Source organism: Dendrobates tinctorius, unplaced genomic scaffold, assembly GCF_039654945.1.
Source record: "Dendrobates tinctorius isolate UK_male_01 unplaced genomic scaffold, ASM3965494v1 ptg000066l, whole genome shotgun sequence".
Classification (NCBI taxonomy): domain Eukaryota; kingdom Metazoa; phylum Chordata; class Amphibia; order Anura; family Dendrobatidae; genus Dendrobates; species Dendrobates tinctorius.
In genome coordinates this window covers 1382206-1401960 of record NW_027361734.1, presented here as the reverse complement: position 1 = coordinate 1401960, position 19755 = coordinate 1382206, and the positions used below count along the sequence as shown (strand labels likewise).

General features: G+C 40.4%; 1 protein-coding gene across 1 annotated transcript in view; it reads left to right on the top strand.

Annotated features, from left to right (window-relative positions):
- Nucleotides 1-19755, top strand: part of LOC141095090 (uncharacterized) — a 616558-nt gene that overhangs the window by 389266 nt on the left and 207537 nt on the right. Inside the window, exons 83-86 of the mRNA XM_073580971.1 lie at nucleotides 310-366; nucleotides 12826-12897; nucleotides 13912-13983; nucleotides 16239-16274. Coding sequence (XP_073437072.1) covers nucleotides 310-366; nucleotides 12826-12897; nucleotides 13912-13983; nucleotides 16239-16274 — 237 coding nt within the window. The remainder of the gene's footprint in view (nucleotides 1-309; nucleotides 367-12825; nucleotides 12898-13911; nucleotides 13984-16238; nucleotides 16275-19755) is intronic.

The following is a 19755-nucleotide window of genomic DNA, read 5'->3' as shown; positions in this document are numbered from 1 at the left end:
TCACTCATCTGTACTCCCACTGACTCCAATGGTATTCGGCTATGTATAATATTGCAAATACGGCGATCGTAATCTGAACCGAAATTTGAAATATTCGCTCATTTCTAATCATGAGTGACTTCTGGGCATCTGCCAAGATGACTTTGTGGGTAATGGAGAAAGTGAATAAAAGAGCAGAGGTATAAGAGGGACAGCATACTATGCTATGTACACTTTACAATTTACATTATAGCTGGGAACAGTTGAATGGGGAGTTTACATCTCTGCATCATTATTACTTAACACATGCTAGCTTTTTCTTTTATACAGGGTGATCCCATGATTTTATTTGGAACTCCTGGACATAAAGGGAATAAAGGAGAAGCGGTAAAATATTTTCTGTAGTTCATTTAATTGATAATACTTTATATTAAGCTCACAAAGCAAGATGGGAGCCCATTGCAAAGATCAATTTTGCCACCTTTGACAAAAGGGTTTGGTGATTGTTTTTAACCCTGCATGACTTTTCCGCTACAATTCAGTCAGTTCAGGAAATTTTACACAAGGTACATACAGGGTATATGTTATATATCCGGCATCTATCTCTAACAGCAGTGACCAAAGCTAGCTCAGATCACCGTTGTTTAACCATTTAAATGTTGCTGACAATGTAACAGTGGCATTTTCATGGTTGTGATGTGCACTTGTGATAAGATAGATAAAATCATGGGTTGCCAATGGGCTACTTTGCCATGGTGTTTATGAAGGCCCCTGTCACTGCCATCCTGGTGCAACAGGCTTGGCTTCATAATAAGACATGTGATTAATGTTATACAATAATGTTTTATTGCACTGTATAGCACAAATCATCATTCCTCTAGGTTCAGATATCCAACGAAGACTAACAAATAGAATAAAAAGTAAAAGTTTGAATCAACACCCTTCCAACCATTCAAAAAAAGTAAACATTTGTTATTTCCACAATGAAAAAGTCTGATTTATTAAAATAAGAAATTACTTAAAGAACAGTAAGTGTCATAAAGAAAATTATCAAAAGGCCAGAATTGCCATTTTCCAGTCACCATTTCTCTTTAAAAATGTCACTTGAAAAACTATAGCATGCCAAACAAAAAATAAGCCTTTGTGCAGTCCCACCAACAGAAAAATAACAAAGATGCATGTCTCAGAAACTGGTGGCACAAACCAAATTATATTTTAATTTTTCGAAGTTTCGGAATTTTTTTCGCCTCTAAAATAAAAAAAAGCATTTACGTTTGGTTTTATCGTATATTGACCCGAAGAATCATGCTGCCAGGTATTTTTTGCTACACACTGAACATCGTAAAATGAAACTCAAAAAATAGATCAGGGTTTTTTCAACAATTTATCACACTTGGAATTTTTTTTCCCGCTTTTCAGTACATTTCATGGTAAAATGAATCTCATCCTACCAACTAAAACACGATCTGCAAAATAGAAACACATATATAGCTATTTATTGGAAAAGTAACAATGTTATTGATCTAGGAAGAAGGGGAGGAAAAATGAAAGAGGAAAATGCCTTTAAAGGGAATCTGTCACCACATTGGACCTACCTAAATAATTAAAATATACATACAAGCTATAGAATGCTGAAAACAGTCCTACATGTGGGTCTCATATTAGATGCTGTGTTGTTGCTGAGAAATCATCATTTATCACTTTATATAAATGACCTCTTCCTGGCTCTGGGGGGGGATGGTGCCTGGAGATAAATGCCCCAGAGCTTGGTTTACATGAAAGAGGCGTTCCCAGTGTGAGATAAGTAACTAACACTAAACAGGAGAAATTAAATTTGTCTTCTTACAAAGACATTTTTGCAGCTCTCTGAGTTTTGCTGTATTGTATAACAATATTGTTGCCCTGTCTGCATGTGAGATGGAAGCTGGAGCTGAGAGGAACCTGTAGATGTGTCAGTTATAGTCACACACAGCTCTGCAGTGAGAGCAGGAAAGCAAAGAGCAACTATTACACGTCACACTGGTAACTTCCCCATATATTTAAAATAAGCTCTGGGGACAAAGTTCTCTCCAGGCACCATCCTCCCCAAAGCCTGAAAGAGGACATTTATGTAAAGTGATAAAAGATGATTTATCCACAAGGCATCTGATATAAGACATACAGAGAGGTCTGTTTTCAGCAGTCTATAACCTGTATGCTTATACTGTATTAACAGTTTAGATAGGTCATATGTGGTGACAGATTCCTTTTAAAAAAAAGTTCTGGGTTATGCATCGAATTATCCAACATTATTATGCATATGCAATGCAACTTTTTGTGCTATTGTGAACTCTCTTAGGCAAATATCAGTGTCAATAATGCATGATACTGAACTTTAATTGCACAGTGAGATAATCACAAAGGATATTTCTATAGAGTCCTAGCGTTAACTTATTCACCACCAAGCCTATTTTCTCCTTCATGGCTATGGAAAATTTTTACAATTCTGACAAGTGTCACTTTATGAGGTAATAACTCTAAAACGCTTCAATGAATTCCATTGATTCTGAGATTATTTTGTCGTGACATATTGTACTTCATGATCGTGGTAAACTTTGTTAGATATGGCAGGCATTTATTTGTGGAAAAAAATGGAAATTTTGTAGAAAATTATGCAATTTTCAAACTTTTAATTGTTTTGCCCTTAAATAAGAGAGATATGTCACACAAAATAGTTAATAAATAACATTTCCAGCATTTCTACTTTACATCAGCACAATTTTTTAAATATTTTTTTTTCATTAGGAAGTTAAAAGTATTAAAATTTGACCAGCAATATCTCATTTTTTCAACAAAATTGAAAAAAAATGGGGACTGAAAATACTCCAAAAATTCAAAAACCAGCAGAAAGAAGGCAGTGATGTTTACCTGCCCAGGCCTCCAGACAAATGCACTGTCAGGATGCAACAGACCCATGTAGTTAAAGTGGCGGTAACACAGGTGCAAAAATACTGATGAAACAACCACTCGCAGCTTACCAATCCATGGATGGGGTGGTTGCCTAGTATGTTAATGCACTATAGAGACTTGTATTCAATGCTGTTTACACAATGGTAATGCACAGCATTCAGGTTAACAACCTATTAGTGACGCCCCCACTATTAAATCAGGCGGGCTGCCCAACGCTATCCAAATGCATCCCATGTGAACAGACACCCCAGTTTATGAGACCTAATGGGCCTTGCTGCACCCTAAAAAATAAAGTGCAGAAAAATATGTGAGGTATTAATTGATAATTTGGTCAAGATATGCAAGCTTGCAATCTGTGTCAAGGGTTCTCTAGTGTGTAAGAGTCCTATCAATAAACAGCAAAGCAACTAAAAGAGAACCGAAAATCCTCCAAAAATTCAAAAATGAGTATTTGCATCATACAATGTGTTGTGCAATTTCTCCTGAGTACGCCGATACCCTAAATGTGGGAAAAACTAATGTTTGGGCACATGGCACGGCTCGGAATGGAAGGAGTGCCATTTTTTTTTTAATGCAAAATTTTCTGGAATAATTATCGGATGCCAAGTCGTATTTGTAGAGCCCCTGATGTGTCTAAATCAGTGGTTCCCAAACTCCAGTCCTCGCAGACCCCAACAGGTCATGTTTTCAGGGTTTCCATAGTGTTACACAAGTGAGAAAATTCCTGATGCCTTGATGATACTTCCTTCACCTGTGAAATACTAAGGAAATCCTGAAAACATGACCTGTTGGGGTCCGTGAGGACTGAAGTTTTGGAACCACAGGTCCTTCACAGAATTTTTCAACGTTGAGCTGTGAAAATGAGAAAAATATTTTTTTCCCACAAAAAAGTTGTTTTAGTCTGAAATTGTGGAAGTACTTCCAAACCATGACATATATATACACTACAAAGATCGGGAAGGTGTTAAAGGTTATGCCAACATCCACAAAAATCCATAATAAAACCTATGAGGAGTGAGTGTTGTATGCATGTATGAATGTCTCTGGTGAATGACTCATTAAGAAACCCCTACCCTTGGTACACATGTGTTGTGCAGCCTAGCCTGTTACGTGTCCAGGCTTAGGTGTAGGTAGGACAGAGTCTGAGACAGGCATCAGTCTCCACCAGTGGCTTGGCACGCCTCAGTGCACGTGATCTACACTCTGTAGTCAGCGTCTATAGCGGCGTCCTCAGCTGCGATGCCATGCGCTCAGAAGGTCTAGAGGGACTCTGACCCCGTGTCCTTGGGGCAGAGTTCTGTGACTGCTTTCTGTGCGCTCCTTGGCCAGGCTCTGTGAGCTAAACAGGCTCCTGCATTTATGTTCATGGGTAGTGCGGCTCTGTGAGTTAACAGAGTTTGCTTCTGTTCACACGGGGTGACGTTAACCCATGTGTGACCTTTCCACACTGCTTTATACTCCCGCCATTACCTAGCAGCAGTGTACCACCTCTGCACGGTGGACCCCGGGCTGCGAACGCACCTACTATTATTTTATAATTTTATGCGTTCCGCCAGCCCTAACAGAGACTCCCTTTTGTTCCGATGGCAGTGAAGCTCCCTGGGGCTTTGTCTGCCCATCCGGTGCCAGGAGGGAGGAATAGCAGAGTTACAGCGCTCTCCACATCAGCTGATGGAGAGCAAATGAAAAGCCAGGTGACTGCTAATGGGACACTTTCTGGACAGGAGGTGAGCGCATCACTGCAGCGGACTGCAATAATAATAATAATAATTTTTATTTATATAGCGCCAACATATTCCGCAGCACTTTACAATTAATGCAATGAGTAAATCACACTGGTGTTTCCCCAGACTATTATGACCTGGGAGGGAGGATTTTTAATAAGCATTCTGTCTCCTTTCTGAGGGCTGAGAAGAAGAGAAAACACCGGCAGAATGTGGCGGTGACAGGGAGCGTGTCACCGCTGCAAAACACTGTGGAGAAGATCACTTCTGACCCGGTGTCTGGGAAGGCTCATGGGACTTTGCCAGTTCACCGGGGTCTGGGAGATGAGACCCTTCATATTGCTACTATTTCCTCATCAGCTGAGGAAGATAGGCGGAGACAATGCGGCCAAGACACAGACTGAGGACTGAGGGAGCGGTGTGTAAACCTCCACCTCCACTGAAACGCAGCGGTTTGCAACTCATATCCATTATGGAGGACTGTGCCACCACTAAATTACCACATATTGAGCCCAAAATCCTGGGATACATGCCTCATAGCCCTGACTATCAGGTGAGGCTGTGCATGGACTATTTAAACAAAGTGGCTGCAATATCACAGCTGACTCATGTGTCCAGACCCATGGCAGAGAGGAACGGCGGTTCGCAACCCTGCTCTCTCTCAGGGACTTGTGCCACCCCTAAACAGTTGAATATTACTCCAAAAATTCAGTGGAACATGCCTGGGACCAAGACTATCAAGTGAGACTATGCATGAACCCCTTAGACAAAACACCCGGCGTGTCAGAGCTAAATAATTCCCTCAAAAATGTGGCTTTTACAACTGCAGCCTCTCACTCTTGCTCCAAAACAGAGGGTTGTACTACCCTTAAACCTTTTAATATGGACTCCAAACATATAGGAGATACTCATAGACACATTACCCTATCATCCCAGTTATGCACAGTTTTTATGGATGGATGCATTGATAAAGTAAAGCAAAAAAAAAAACTCTCTTGGCTCTGCTATGTTACCAATTAATCACTCACATTTGGATACATCTATTTCTACTGAAGAGGATACCATGACTGATAATTATTGCTTCACTATAGAAGATCCTATACAATGGGTACCTACAAATCTAGAACTTTTCCTTACACACATAAGGGAAAACTTCAAGATCAATACCAAGAAAGGTTTTGAAAAAAATGAGGAGATGCTTGTTAAAAAGTTAAAAATTTCTTTTCCAGCTGGGGAGCTATCTCATAACAAAAATAATGGCGATCTGGAAGATCCTGAAATTGTTCCTAAATACTGTACATTGATTATCAACTTACCACACAACTTCCTCAATGGTGAAAACGCCAGAGTGGTTTCTTCACTTTTGATTCACATCTAGAGAGATCGGAAGGGTTGGAATGGTCTGATGTCTTTGAAAGGACCTTGAAGCAGAGTTCTGATATGGAAAATACACAAAATCGTTTTCCTGATTGTTTAGTTGATTATCAAGGGAAAATATCCTACAGGGGAATAATATTCAGGAGCTGCTTTTTAGTGAAAAAAAAAGTTCGTACCTTTACATGGGATACAATTAAAAAGGATTATATTTTATATGGCTGACAACTTGCCTCTGAAAATTCTCCTTCTGAAGGATTTATGGAAATCTTCTGTAACATTCTCCTAACAATACTATGGATTCCCAAAAACAACATAGGGATTCAGGAGAAAGAAAAAGAGCATTATGAGATTAATTTACCATCACCTGATTATTCTTCAACATACAACGTAAAAGCTTCAGAGAATTATATAAAAAAACTCCTGAAAGAAACAATTTTCCTTATATGCACAAGTATTGATTCAAGTTCTTGCAATGATCCTATTAAACTTCCAAACTCTTTTAGAAAAGAAGAAAATATTCAAAAGAACCAAAAAGTTTTGACATCCAATACATTCCAAGACCATACTGCCTTTACAGACTCTCTGAAACAATTGAAAAAGGATATAGTTTTGAAAGTTTGAAAGTTGTCTGGTTAATTTTGAGGATATCAAAAGAAATCATTTAAAAATTAGAGGAATCCCAGAATCAATACAACCCTTTCAGCTAAAAAAAAATTATTTCCAAAATAATATCTCATTTATTACTGAAAATAATGAAAGACATTTTGATAGCCAATGTATACAGAATCCCTAAACCAAGCTCTATCCTATCAGGTATTGCGAGAGACGCCATTGTAAACTTCTACTCTGCATGGATAAGAAATAATCTATATGCATTGGCTAGAGACTAAAAAATTATCATCCCCATATAACTATATAACTTTATTTAAAGATTCGTTCAAAACCAAGATGCAAACAAGAAAATCATTCGAACATAGCACACGTGAATTTTTACATATTGGAATGCTTTATCGCTGGACTCAAGAATCCTCTTTACAGGGGAACCATGCTTCGAAATCATTCATCATTTTGTCTCTGGAGGAAGGCCTTAATTTTCTAAGTCAACTGGGAATTACTAATTCTACACTTCCACACACCTTCTCTTCCACATGATGGACTTCTTTCTTCATTCTTCTTTCATTCTGCTAAGTCACCTAAACTGAAATACAATATACTTTCTATATTCTTCAAGAGAACTTTCTATTCCTGGATTACATATCATCATTGTACTACTACATTTAATAATACAAATTTTGTTTACATGATCAAGAAGAAAGAGACAATTGATATTTTACTATAGCTTTCAGTATAATGATACTAAAATAATCCAAATTCCACTTTGTTTATTTTGCATTTGAAACTGAACTTTCCCTCCCTTAAGTCTTAGGTTTACATTGTGGTACTCCCAGATTCTGATAAGTTCTCATACATATTAAGCAATTTTTTTATATTTTAATATTTTAGATTATGTTTGTTTAATTTCAGTAACATATGATTAAGCTACTTTTAATATTATTTGTCTTTTCATATACATACTCGACTCGTACTTTTACTTATATGCTTTAGTGTCTTTTCAGCAACATTTAACCCTTTTCCAACATCAGGCGTACATTTACGCTGATGTCGGACTCCCTCCCTTTGATGTGGGCTCCAGCGGTGAGACCACATCTTTCCCGACATATGTCAGCTGTTTTGAACAGCTGAGAAGTGCCCGGAACAGCCGCCAATGGAATTGCGATCCTCTTGTGGCTATTAACCCATTAAATACCACTGTCAAACGCGTTAACATGCGGCAATCACACCGGAAATCTGCCCACCAGGCACCAGTGGGTTGGCATTACAACTGGAGGTCTCCTGGAGACCTCTATGGTTGTCACTGCTGGATTGCTGTGAGCACCGCCCAGTGGTCGGCGCTCATAGCAAGTGAGTAATTCAGCTACATAGAGGCGATCTGATCATCGCCTATATGTAGCTGAGCCTATAGCGCTATGGCAGCTTCGTCTCTCATGCAGACTATTGAAGCATGCCAAAAGTAAAAAAAAAAGTTTTTAAAAATCTAAAGAAATAAAAAAACACAAGTTCAAATCATCCCTCTTTCGCCCCATTCCAAATAAAACAATAAAAACAATCAAACACTCACATTTGGTATCACCGGGTTCAGAATTGCCCCATCTATCAATAAAAAAAGGATTAACCTGACCGCTAAACGGCGTAGCAAGAAAAAAAGTCAAAAACACCAGAATTATGTTTTTTTGGTCGCCATGACATTGTATTAAAATGCAATAACGGGCGGTCAAAATATCGTATCTGCACCAAAATGGTATAATTAAAAACATCAGCTCGGCACACAAAAAAAATAAGCCCTCACCCAGCCCCAGATCATGAAAAATGGAGACGATATGGGTATTGGAAAATGGCTTTTTTTTTTTTTAAACAAAGTTTGGAATTTTTTTTCACCACTTAGATAAAAAAGAACCTAGACATGTATGGTGTCTATGAACGCGTAATGACCTGGATTAACATAATGGCTGGTCAGTTTTAGCATTTAGTGAACCTGGTAAAAAAGCCAAACAAAAAACAAGTGTGGGATTGCATTTTTTTTTTTTGCAATTTCACCACACTTGGAAGTTTTTTCCCGTTTTCTAGTACACGACATGGTAATACCAATGGTGTCATTCAAAAGTACAATTAATTTTCCTATCCTCTTGTCCTTTTCTTTCCTTCCTACACTTTTCCTTTGCTCCTTTCACTTCCCCCTCTACCTTTCCCTCTCCCTTTCCCTTCCCCGTTTCCCTCCCTTTACATGTAACCCTTCCTACCCTTTATTAACCCTTTTAAAATTTAAAATTGAATAAATACATTTGAAATACAAATACTGCTGTAAAATACTGACCAAATACTGACCATGTGAATGTGGGCTTAGTTTACTTTTTCTGTTTTAATAATAATACAAAAAAATGCTGAATGCTAATGTGATCTTAGCTATACCTGTTCACTTGAAGGGGTTATACCATATAAAAAGTTATTACCCGTGGGCTCAGGGACACACAAAAAAAACCAACAACTGAGCTTCTTGGGTATGCACCCTCCTTGTTTTTGTTATTGGAACACAACAGAGGTGTTTTTCCTGAAGCATCATTTTAGATTTTTTTTACAGGCAAGAAAAAAAATTCTTGATATTGTGCATATTAATAGTGAGCTTCTTGCTTACTTCTTTAAACCAATTTTCATCTTTGAAAGCCTAGAACAATTAGCAAAAGCCGAAAAAGAATGAACTTATGCACAATTCATTTGATACTTTTTTTGCAGGGTTTTTGTGTACTATTTCAGGTGTTTTACAAGCAAAATAACCCTAAAAAAGACAAAGTGTGTACATGACTTTACTCACTCTTTACCTATGGGGCTCCAACAATGCCTGTTGCCACTGCTCTCGCCTTTGTTGTTTGGCTGCAGCAGTGACTTCATGTCTACAGTGCTGTAATCACCAAGCTCAGTGACTTGTGATGTGTACATCAGACGCGATTGACTTCAGAGCTGCAGACACAACTTCACAGCTGCAGCCAGTCAACAAAGATAAAGAGATTAAAACCTCAGTTTTTTGTGTTTTGTTTTTATACCACTAAGCTTATGGAGTAATTTTGAAATGGTACAACTCTTTTAATTATCTACTTTTTTAAACTTCGTTGGGCGTGGGGAGGTGGCATTTTTTTTTACTATTTGGTATTAACAATATTATATGGGCGGAGAGGGGAGCAGCTTAAATCAGGCATGCAGAGTATGTGCTGCATGCTGAAAATAGAGAGACTGTCAGAGGCCCATCGGAGGATCCACCGATTTCCAGGTTGGCCAGTCCAAGTGTGCTTACAATGAAAGCTTGTGACTATTACTTCTGACTTACCATCAGACAGAAGCTACAGTTGAAGTTGTCGGCTGGTAAGTACTGTATATTACTAGGGGCAGGGAATATGGATTAATGATAACTCTACAATACTGAATAAACAAAAGGCTGGAGAGGTGTTTTAACTTCTTCATGACATATGATGTATATTAACGTAATATGTCGTGTCTCAATGTCCCTGAATTTAATACAGGCTCCGACAATGAGCTCACATCCTTCCTCACACATGACAGCTGATTTAATCGGGTATCGTGCCCTTAACCGCACACGACTGTTAAACTGTAAAATCACGCTACCAATCTCTGACAGTGGCATTTGACATGCGCCAGGGGGACGTGTCATTCCAAACTCCTATCAGTACACCTGTTACGTGATCGCAGGGTGCCAACGGGTTCTCATAACAGCCGAGGGTCTACCGAAGATCCCTGTGCCTGTCATTATGATAATCCTGTAAACGCCCGCTCGTAGTTGGCAATCATAGGAGATTGTGATATCTGCTATACATAGCAGTGTAGGAGCACTATTAAATAAAGTGAACACAAAATATATAAAAAAAATAAAAACGCGCAAAAACTTAAATCATCTCCCTTTTGCACCATTGAAAATAAAACAATTAAAAAAAAATACTTATTTGGATATTTTTTAACACAGCGATCCCAATCTATCAAAATATAAAATAAATTAATCTGATCAGTAAACAGCGTAATGAGAAAAAAAATCAAACGCCAGAATTAAGTTTTTGTGGTCGCTGCAGCATTGCAATAAAATGTAATAGCAAGCAATCAAAACATCATTTCTACCCCCAAAATTGTATCAGCGATGGTCAGTTTTACTATATTGTGAACATGTTAATTAAAAACATAACAAAAAACAATTGTGAAGTTGCACTTATTTTGCAATTTCACCACACTTAGAATTTTTTTCCTGTTTTTTTTTTTCCTGTTTTCCAGTACACTATGTGGTAAAAAACACTGATGCCATTCAAAAGTACAACTCATCCAACAAAAAAATAGCCCTCATATGGGCGGAAATCTAAAAAAGTTATAGCTCTTGAAAGAAGGGGAGGAAAAAACAAAAAGGAAAATGGTTCAGAAGTGAAAGGGGTTAATGAGCAACTTGTCTAACTCTTCTTAATTAAAAAATGTTCTGAATCGTTTTTTTTGGATACAGATCCAATGCAGCCCTATTTGTCCTCACATTAAGACCTCATTCAGACGTCACTTTTTCACGTACTACAGTAGTTTGATCTGTGTTTTTGTCAGTTAGAATTGTAATTGTAGTCTATGGAGCTGTACAAATGTCTGTTTTTCACAGATAGAAAATGTACCTATTGTAGTGTAGTCTATGGGTCAGTTCACATGTCCATGGTTGCTTTTGGGCAAAAAACTAAATCACAGCTGCTACATGTTCATGTTAGGTCTGAGTCAAGAATTAAAATGACCCATTTGATCTGTCGAGTTATAATCGGTCGGAGAAGCTTTGCAGTTTTTTGTTTTGCTTTCTGGACATAAGAGAAAATTACTGATGGGATTAAAGGATACACTGACGATCTGATCAAGCACATTGATGAAAATCTGATGAAAACCTGATGTGTGAATGAGGCCTAACACAAACTACAATCAATCCTTGTTGTCTGATCCTGTAATTGCAGATTGCATTCTGTAATCTGTAATTTACGTCTTCCTAAAGAATCTTTCAAAGTAGAGGACAGATGGAAGCCTGGATTTACTTTTGTTGGGGTGATCTCTTAAGGTGACATCTTAGTGATTGCCTGTCCTGACCTGATAAATATGAGCCAGGTGGTACATGCATAGAAGAAATACATCAGACTGAATGTCAGATGTGCGCTCCTCTCCTGGCAAGAGCTGGCAACAAACTTGATTTTATTAGTACAAAACAAAAGATCATGTAGCAGGCAGAAAGAGGGCGTTGCACATCTTCTGAGCAGCCATAGTGTCAGTCTGTGATAGGTCCATGTTAGGTCTGTTCCATACATGGTCTTCAGTGTATCTACTTCACATTCCAAGGTTCCAAGGATTCCTTCCAGGGCATAGTTCCAGAATGTAGATGCCATCTTGCCACACGACATTTGAACTAGCTTATGTAAGGTTCCCACATGCTTTATGCATCCATTAGCCCTCTGTGTCCGTGCTGTCACACACTTAACATTATGGCTGGTCCATACAATCAGAGCAACTGTTACCACCCACCTTTCGTGTCTACCTCTTTCCTCATAGACTGTAAGCTTGCGAGCAGGGCCCTCACTCCTCTTGTTATTTGTTATAATCTACTGTATGTGATTATTGTTATGCTGTAATGTCTATTGTCTGTACAAATCCCCTCTGAAATGTAAAGTGCTGCGGAATATGTCGGCGCTATAAAAATAAAATTTATTATTATTATTATTATTATTATTATGTAAGGTTAATAACTGATTTAATTAGCCATTCTCTCCTTCACACCTTGTTATGATGGAGTTGCATAGGTCTCTGCAAGACACCAAATGGTAGAAAAAGTTTTGTATGTTATTGTATATTCCAGACAGAGTTGCTTTCTCTTTCGATCTAGATGCATTATGAAAATAAAAAAAACCTGGAAGCAAAGCTAGATGTAGATTGTGAGCCCTCGCGGGCAGGGTCCTCTCTTGTCCTGTTCCAGTCATGACTTGTATTGTTTAAGATTACTGTGCTTGTATGTATTATGTATACCCCTCCTCACATGTAAAGCTCCATGGAATAAATGGTGCTATAATAATAAATGTTAAATTAACGTTAGTTGTCATTACAATATTTATGAAATAAGAAATAACAATGCAATAAGAAAAGTAATGATGCTAAATTACACACTTCTCTTTTATAGGGTGTTAGGGGAAATCCGGGTTTTGATGGAGATAAGGGTGAAAAAGGAGAAGATGGACCACCAGGAGAAAAAGTATATCTTACCTATTTTACATAGATGTTATATGTCCTGCAACATATTCTGATACTAATTCCCTAGCCAGGGTCTAATCAGCCTAAAAACTTCGTTATACTAGATATCTAAGTAAGGCCTCTTTCACACTTCAGTTTTTTACAATCCGTCACAATCCGCCAGGTTTTGAAAAGGTTTTTTTTCTCCATTGACTTTCATTAATGGCGGATTGTGACGGATTGTTGTCCGTTGCATCCTCTTTTTTTGAGGATCCGCCAAAATTTGCTGTCCGTCACCATCCTCAAAGATTTCAAAACGGAGCTTGTAACGTTTTTTTTTCTGGCGGATCCTCCAGACACTCATTTAACCCGAAATTCTTTCTGGGTGCCGGACAAAATTCTCTCTCTCTCTCTCTCTCTCTCATCAAAAAAACGGATGGGTGGCATCCGTTGTCATCAGTTCTAAAACGGATCCAGCATCCGTGCTTTTGACGGATTTTGACTGATGCAAAAAACTGAAGTGTGAAAGAGGCCTAAGGCTAAATTCTCACTTCATTTAGCCACTATGTTCATCTTCATCATTTGAATAATGTAGTTAAGGTTTAAAAATACATTGATCAACCTTGTTCAACATACTTTTGTGCATAGGAAACAAAAATCTTTGAGGCTCCATAACATTTTCATATATTAGTTAAAAAGTGTTTGCTCTCTCGAAATATGACAGGTCAATTCATCTAAGAGATCTAGTACCTTGACTCGTCCGAGACCTACTATATGCAAGTATACAATTATATGCCACCAGCATAATGGTGCTATATGTTTTTTTCTGTAACTCAAATTTTTAGAGGGCAAAAATTCTAACAATGAGCGTTTACACATTTTTTTAACGAAAATGGATATAGCATTTCAAGTACTTACTTTTTGCCATTTTTGGAAAGGCACAACTTTACATATTTAATTGTTTATTGCTTCCCATGTTTTTTTAGTATAAATTCTTCTGCTAAATTCATTATCTGTATCAATTATTTTTTTACAGGGTGCAAAGGGTGATGCTGGCTTTAAAGGATCTATGGGAATGTTTGGTGCAAGGGGGCCCGTTGGACAGAAGGTAGTAAAATTAGAACACATACACTAATATAAGCATACTTATGCGAAGTCTAATTATATGTTACTAGATTATGGCCCGATGCTATCGCATCGGGAGGATGCGATAGCATCACACCTCTTGCCATGTTAACCCTCAACACACACACTCCTCAACACACACTCCTCTCACCTTTCACCATCTCCACTCACTCTTTCACTCTACATACGACCCCTTCTCTCACTCCGTCTCTCATACTCACGCCGTCATCGCCGCTGCTCCACGATCCCCGACATCTTCTTCCGCCGGCGCCATCCTGGATCCAGACGTTGTCCACGCCGGCGACATGTTCTTGCGGCGACGCCATCTTGAGTATCGTGAAATCCCGCGATAGTCAAGATGGCGTCGCCGGAAGAACATGTCGCCGGCGTGGACGACGTCGGGATCCAAAATGGCGTCGACGAAATCTCGAGAGTTTTCGCCGACGCCATTTTGGATCCCGACGTCGTCCTCGCCGGCGACATGTTCTTGCGGCGACGCCATCTTGACTATCGCGGGATTTCGCTGATCCAAAATGGCGTCGCCGCAAGAACATGTCGCCGACGTGGAGGACGTCTGGATCCAGGATGGCGCCGGCGGAAGATGATGTCGGGGATCGTGGATCAGTGGCGATGACGGCGTGAGTATGAGAGACGGAGTGAGAGAAAGGGTCGTATGTGGAGTGAAAGAGTGAGTGGAGATGGTGAAAGGTGAGTGGAGTGTGTGTGTTGAGGGTTAACATGGAAAGAGGTGTGCGGTGACGTCACCGGTTACAACTGGACGGAAATTGTTACAACCGGAAGTTGCTTAGGGCATTTATTATTATAGATAGTTTTCAATAATATTTCCAACCTTAATCAATGCTCTTTGAGTTTCTGAAATCAATGTTGTTTGAGCTTGCGTATTTGGATTCTAATAAAACATTATTCTTGACACCAAACCCCGTTTCAACATTCTAATGAATGCATCCTTTTACAAGTCGTCCTGTAAGACAAAGACATTAGAATCTATTATATTTATCTATTATTATAATATACAAAATAAATGGAGTTATAGACTGCCAATATTAGAAAATTGTCTTTACATGGATTTCCTAAGATACTTTCATCACCAAAAAACCATATTACAAAAGCAGAAATGCAATGATCTGTCAGTTTAAGGGTTTCAATAAGAAAATTGTATTTATAGTGGTGATGCCCTAGACTGCTTAAAGGGAATCTGTCACCCCATTTTTGGCCTATGAGCTGCGGCCACAGCCATTTTGTAATGCTGTAGATAAGACCCCGATGTAAACTGAAAGATCAGAAAAACAAGTTAGATTATACTCACCGGGGGGGCGGTGGGTGTCGCGGTCCGGTCTGGCACCTCCCATCGCGATGACGTCCTCCTCCTCACTTCTGCCGCGGCTCCTGCGCAGGTGTACTTTATCTGCCCTGTTGAGGGCAGAGCAGAGTACTGCGGTACGCAGGCGCCGAGAAAGGTCAGAGAGGTCCGGAGCCTGCACACTGCAGTGCTTTACTCTGCCCTCAACAGGGCAGATGAAGTACACCGGCACAGGAGCCGCGGCAGAAGTCAGAAGGAGGACGTCATCGCTAGAAGATGGGAGGTGCCGGATCGGACCGCGACACCCACCAGACCGGACCCCCGGATGAGTATATTATAACATTTTTCTTATTTTTCAGGTTACATCGGGGGCTTATCTACAGCATTACAGAATGCTGTAGATAAGCCCCTGATGGCGGTGCCCACAGCTCACAGGCCAAAAATGGGGTGAGAGATTCCCTTTAAAAAAATAAAAGAATCAGTGATTGGCTCGGCGAGCATCTACAGATAATTGTCATCTATTAAGGATAGGACTAGGAAGCACAAACCAGGAAGGCAGATTGAGCACTGGAACAGGACCTACAAGGGATCAGCAAGGGTAAATATTGACTGATTAATAATTTGTAGACAGTATGGGTCATTTCAGCAGTATGGGTCATTTTTTTTTTCAATTCTCTGGACAACCCCTTTTAGATGTACAAACCTCCAGTGTATCCCTTTCTCAAGGAGCTATGTTTTTTAATAGACTTTCAAATTGTGATTTTCTGTTCCCAGCTCTATAGCTAATAATAATGTGACAGTTATCTTAATGGACTCTGTTTGGGAATAAATGAACTACAGACTGACTAAATCTAAATAATATTATTTACAGGCAGATTTTTTTAGCTGCTTTTAATTTTCTTTTTATCTCATAAAAGGGTGAACCTGGCGAATTTGGGCTTCCCGGAGATGCGGTAAGTGCTTAGTTTCGTTTGTTTATACATATTTCAATTGCTACAGGTAGGAATATTTATTTTCTCCTGTTTGAAGGCTGCAGGCATTGTAATGCTGTTAATAACATGTAGTGAAGGCATAATTATTCACTTTATGAACATATGTGATTGAAAAGGTTAAATACATATTAACTTTTAGCAAATAAAAGTAATTCATTGTATATTTGCAATATAAGGCCGGGGTCACACTAACCGGCGCAAAATATGGTCCGTAGTTTACATGCGGATTACGGATGAATGACCCCTAAATAGTGCTCCGTATGTCATCCGTAAGCAAGGTGTGGTTGCGTATTTTGCGCATGTCTGCATCCGTATGTAATCCTTATGCTGAGATTTTCTCACTGGCTTGCAAAGTGGACATATAATGGAGCCCTATGACAGGTTTTATAACACAAACGAAAGAATAGATATATACACAAAGAAAACATATATATATATATATATATACACATGTCATTGAGACACATATATATTTATATTTCACAGAGTTCTTCACAGCAGAATGGCCGCTAATTCAATTGCCGGCTTTTGTCATATCATTCCCCAACCCGACATGAAATGACACATGGTTACATACAGTAAACCATTTCATTTCATGTTTTTTTAATATGTCTTTCATTAGTAATTAGATGATGGTTGATGTGTAAAATTTGGGAGGTGTAGGTCTTAATTTAAGGGGTTAATTCGTTGTCCTATGGTCATGTGACTGCAAGGGGGCGGGGCTTAGCGTCCTGCTTTCAGAGAAGACAGAAAACTCAGTCAGGCAAAACGGAGGTCATTCACAGTACGGACAGCGAGGCACAGGAGGGGTAAACCGATGGGAGGTCAGACAAAGCCAAAGGTCATACACAAGAGGGCGACGCGGTACCAAGTGGACGAGCAGAGAGAAGTCGGGTCACAAGCAGAGAGTCATACACGAGAGGTAGCGCAGTACAAGAGGGACAGGCAGAACTCGTAACAGGAACAGAACCGAATCAAAACCAAACAAGCAAGCAAGATATCAGGCATAAGGCACACGTACGCACAAGGTCAACTAACTCAGCCGAGGGCAGGAGTATAACTGACACCGGACCTAGGTCCAGTGAGCATTAAATAGCCGCCCTCTGCCAGGGAGAGGCGGAACAATTAACCCCCAATCAGACCAGGACGGGCCAAAGTGAAACCCCGTCCTGGATCATGACAGTACCTTCCTCTCAATGGGGGGCCACTGGACCCCCAGGTCTCTCAGGGTACTTGGCGTGAAAGGCCCGGACCAACCGATCCGCATGAACCGATCGAGCAGGAACCCACGAGTGTTCTTCAGGACCGTAGCCTTTCCAATGTACCAGATATTGAAGGGCACGACGGACCAACCTGGAGTCGACAATTCGTTCCACCTCGTACTCCGACTGCCTGTCTACCAAAACCGGTGTTGGGGAAGCTGATGATCCCTCCCCAGCGGACCTCACAGGTTTCAAAAGGGCCTTATGAAAAACATTTGGGATCCGCAGAGATGGCGGGAGACGCAACCGAAAAGCCACCAGGTTAACTGCCTCGGTAATTTCATAAGGGCCGATAAACTTGGGTCCAAGCTTCGCAGAGGGGACCTTGAGTCTTATATTCTTGGTGGACAACCATACCTTATCCCCAATCTGCAACACCGGTCCCGCGGATCATTTGTTGTCCGCAAAAAAATTAAATTTGTCCTGGGCCTTCGTAATATTACTCTGGACCTCTCGCCATACCTCCCCCAACCGCTGGATCGTCTTATCCGCCCCTAGGACACCCAGATTTCAAACGGGAAAATTCTCCAAAATGAGGATGAAACCCATAATTGCAAACAAAAGATCTACCCGTAGACTGGTTAACCCGGTTGTTAAATGCAAACTCAGCCACCGGTAACACAGAACACCAATCATCTTGTCGGTCTGGGGTCAAGCAACGCAGAATTTGCTCCAGAGACTGATTGGTCCGCTCTGTCTGCCCATTAGTCTCTGGATGATAAGCGGATGAAAAGGACAGACCAATACCCAACCTTTTACAAAAAGCCCTCCAAAATCTGGAAACAAATTGCACTCCTCTATCAGACACCACATTCAAGGGTATCCAATGCAACCACACCACATGCTCAACAAACAATCTGGACAATGTTTCTACATTAGGTAGAGCTGCCAAAGGTACAAAATATGCCTGCCTACTAAACCTGTCCACCACAACCCAGACGACGGTATTACCCTTGGAGGGGGGAAGGTTGGTGATTAAATCCATGGACAAATGCGTCCATGGTCTCTCAGGAATTGGCAGAGGTACCAATTCCCCGGCCGGCCGGTTATGGGGGGTTTTTGCATGGGCACAAACATCACAAGCAGACACATATTCCCCAACATCAGAGGCTAAAGTAGACCACCAGAATACTCTAGCAATGGCCTTCCGGGTAGCCGAGATCCCTGGATGTCCACCCAGAACTGAGTCATGGAACTCCCGGAGGACCTTAAGGCGAAGCTGAGCTGGCACAAAAAGTTTGTCCACCGTCTTAGCCGGCGGTGCAAGAGACTGGGCTTCCCGAATCTCTCGTTCCAACCTATTCGAAATACCTGCCACCCCCACCCCAGGCTGAAGAATGGAGGATGGAGGTTCCGGGGGGACACCGGATCTAGACTGCGTGACAAGGCATCTGCTCTGACATTTATAGATCCTGGCCGAAAAGTGATCGAGAAGTTGAATCGGGAAAAAAAAAGTGACTATCTAGCCTGTCTAGGAGTCACCCTCTTAGCTGACTCAATATAAGCTAGGTTTTTGTGGTCCGTATTTACGGTTATAGGATGGACAGCCCCCTCCAAAAAATGCCTCCATTCTTCAAAGGCCAACTTTACAGCCAGAAGTTCTCGATTTCCCACATCATAGTTTCTCTCTGCAGGAGAGAATTTCTTTGAGAAAAAGGCACAAGATCTTAAATTGGTCAAAGTGGCGGGTCCTTGGGACAATACCGCCCCCACCCCCACCTCTGAGGCATCTACCTCAAAAATAAATGGTTCAGACCGGTCCGGTTGAACAAGAACCAGGGCCGACATGAAACATGTTTTCAAAAACTGAAATGCCGCTACCGCTGCGGTTGATCAATTCTTGATATCGGCCCCCTTTTGAGTCATGTCTGTGAGGGGTTTAACCACCTGTGAGAACCCCTTTATAAACTTGCGATAGTAGTTGGCGAATCCTAGGAAACGCTGCAGAGCCTTCAAATCACAAGGTTGAAGCCACTCGACAATGGCCTGCACCTTATTAGGATCCATGTGATACCCTTCAGCAGACACGATGAACCCCAGAAATGACTGTTCCTGAAAAAAAAAACAAACATTTTTCCAGTTTAGCAAAGAGACAGTTCTCCTGGAGCCTTTGGAGAACTGCCCGAACATGACCACTGTGAGTCTGTTTATCAGGAGAATAGATCAATATGTCATCCAAA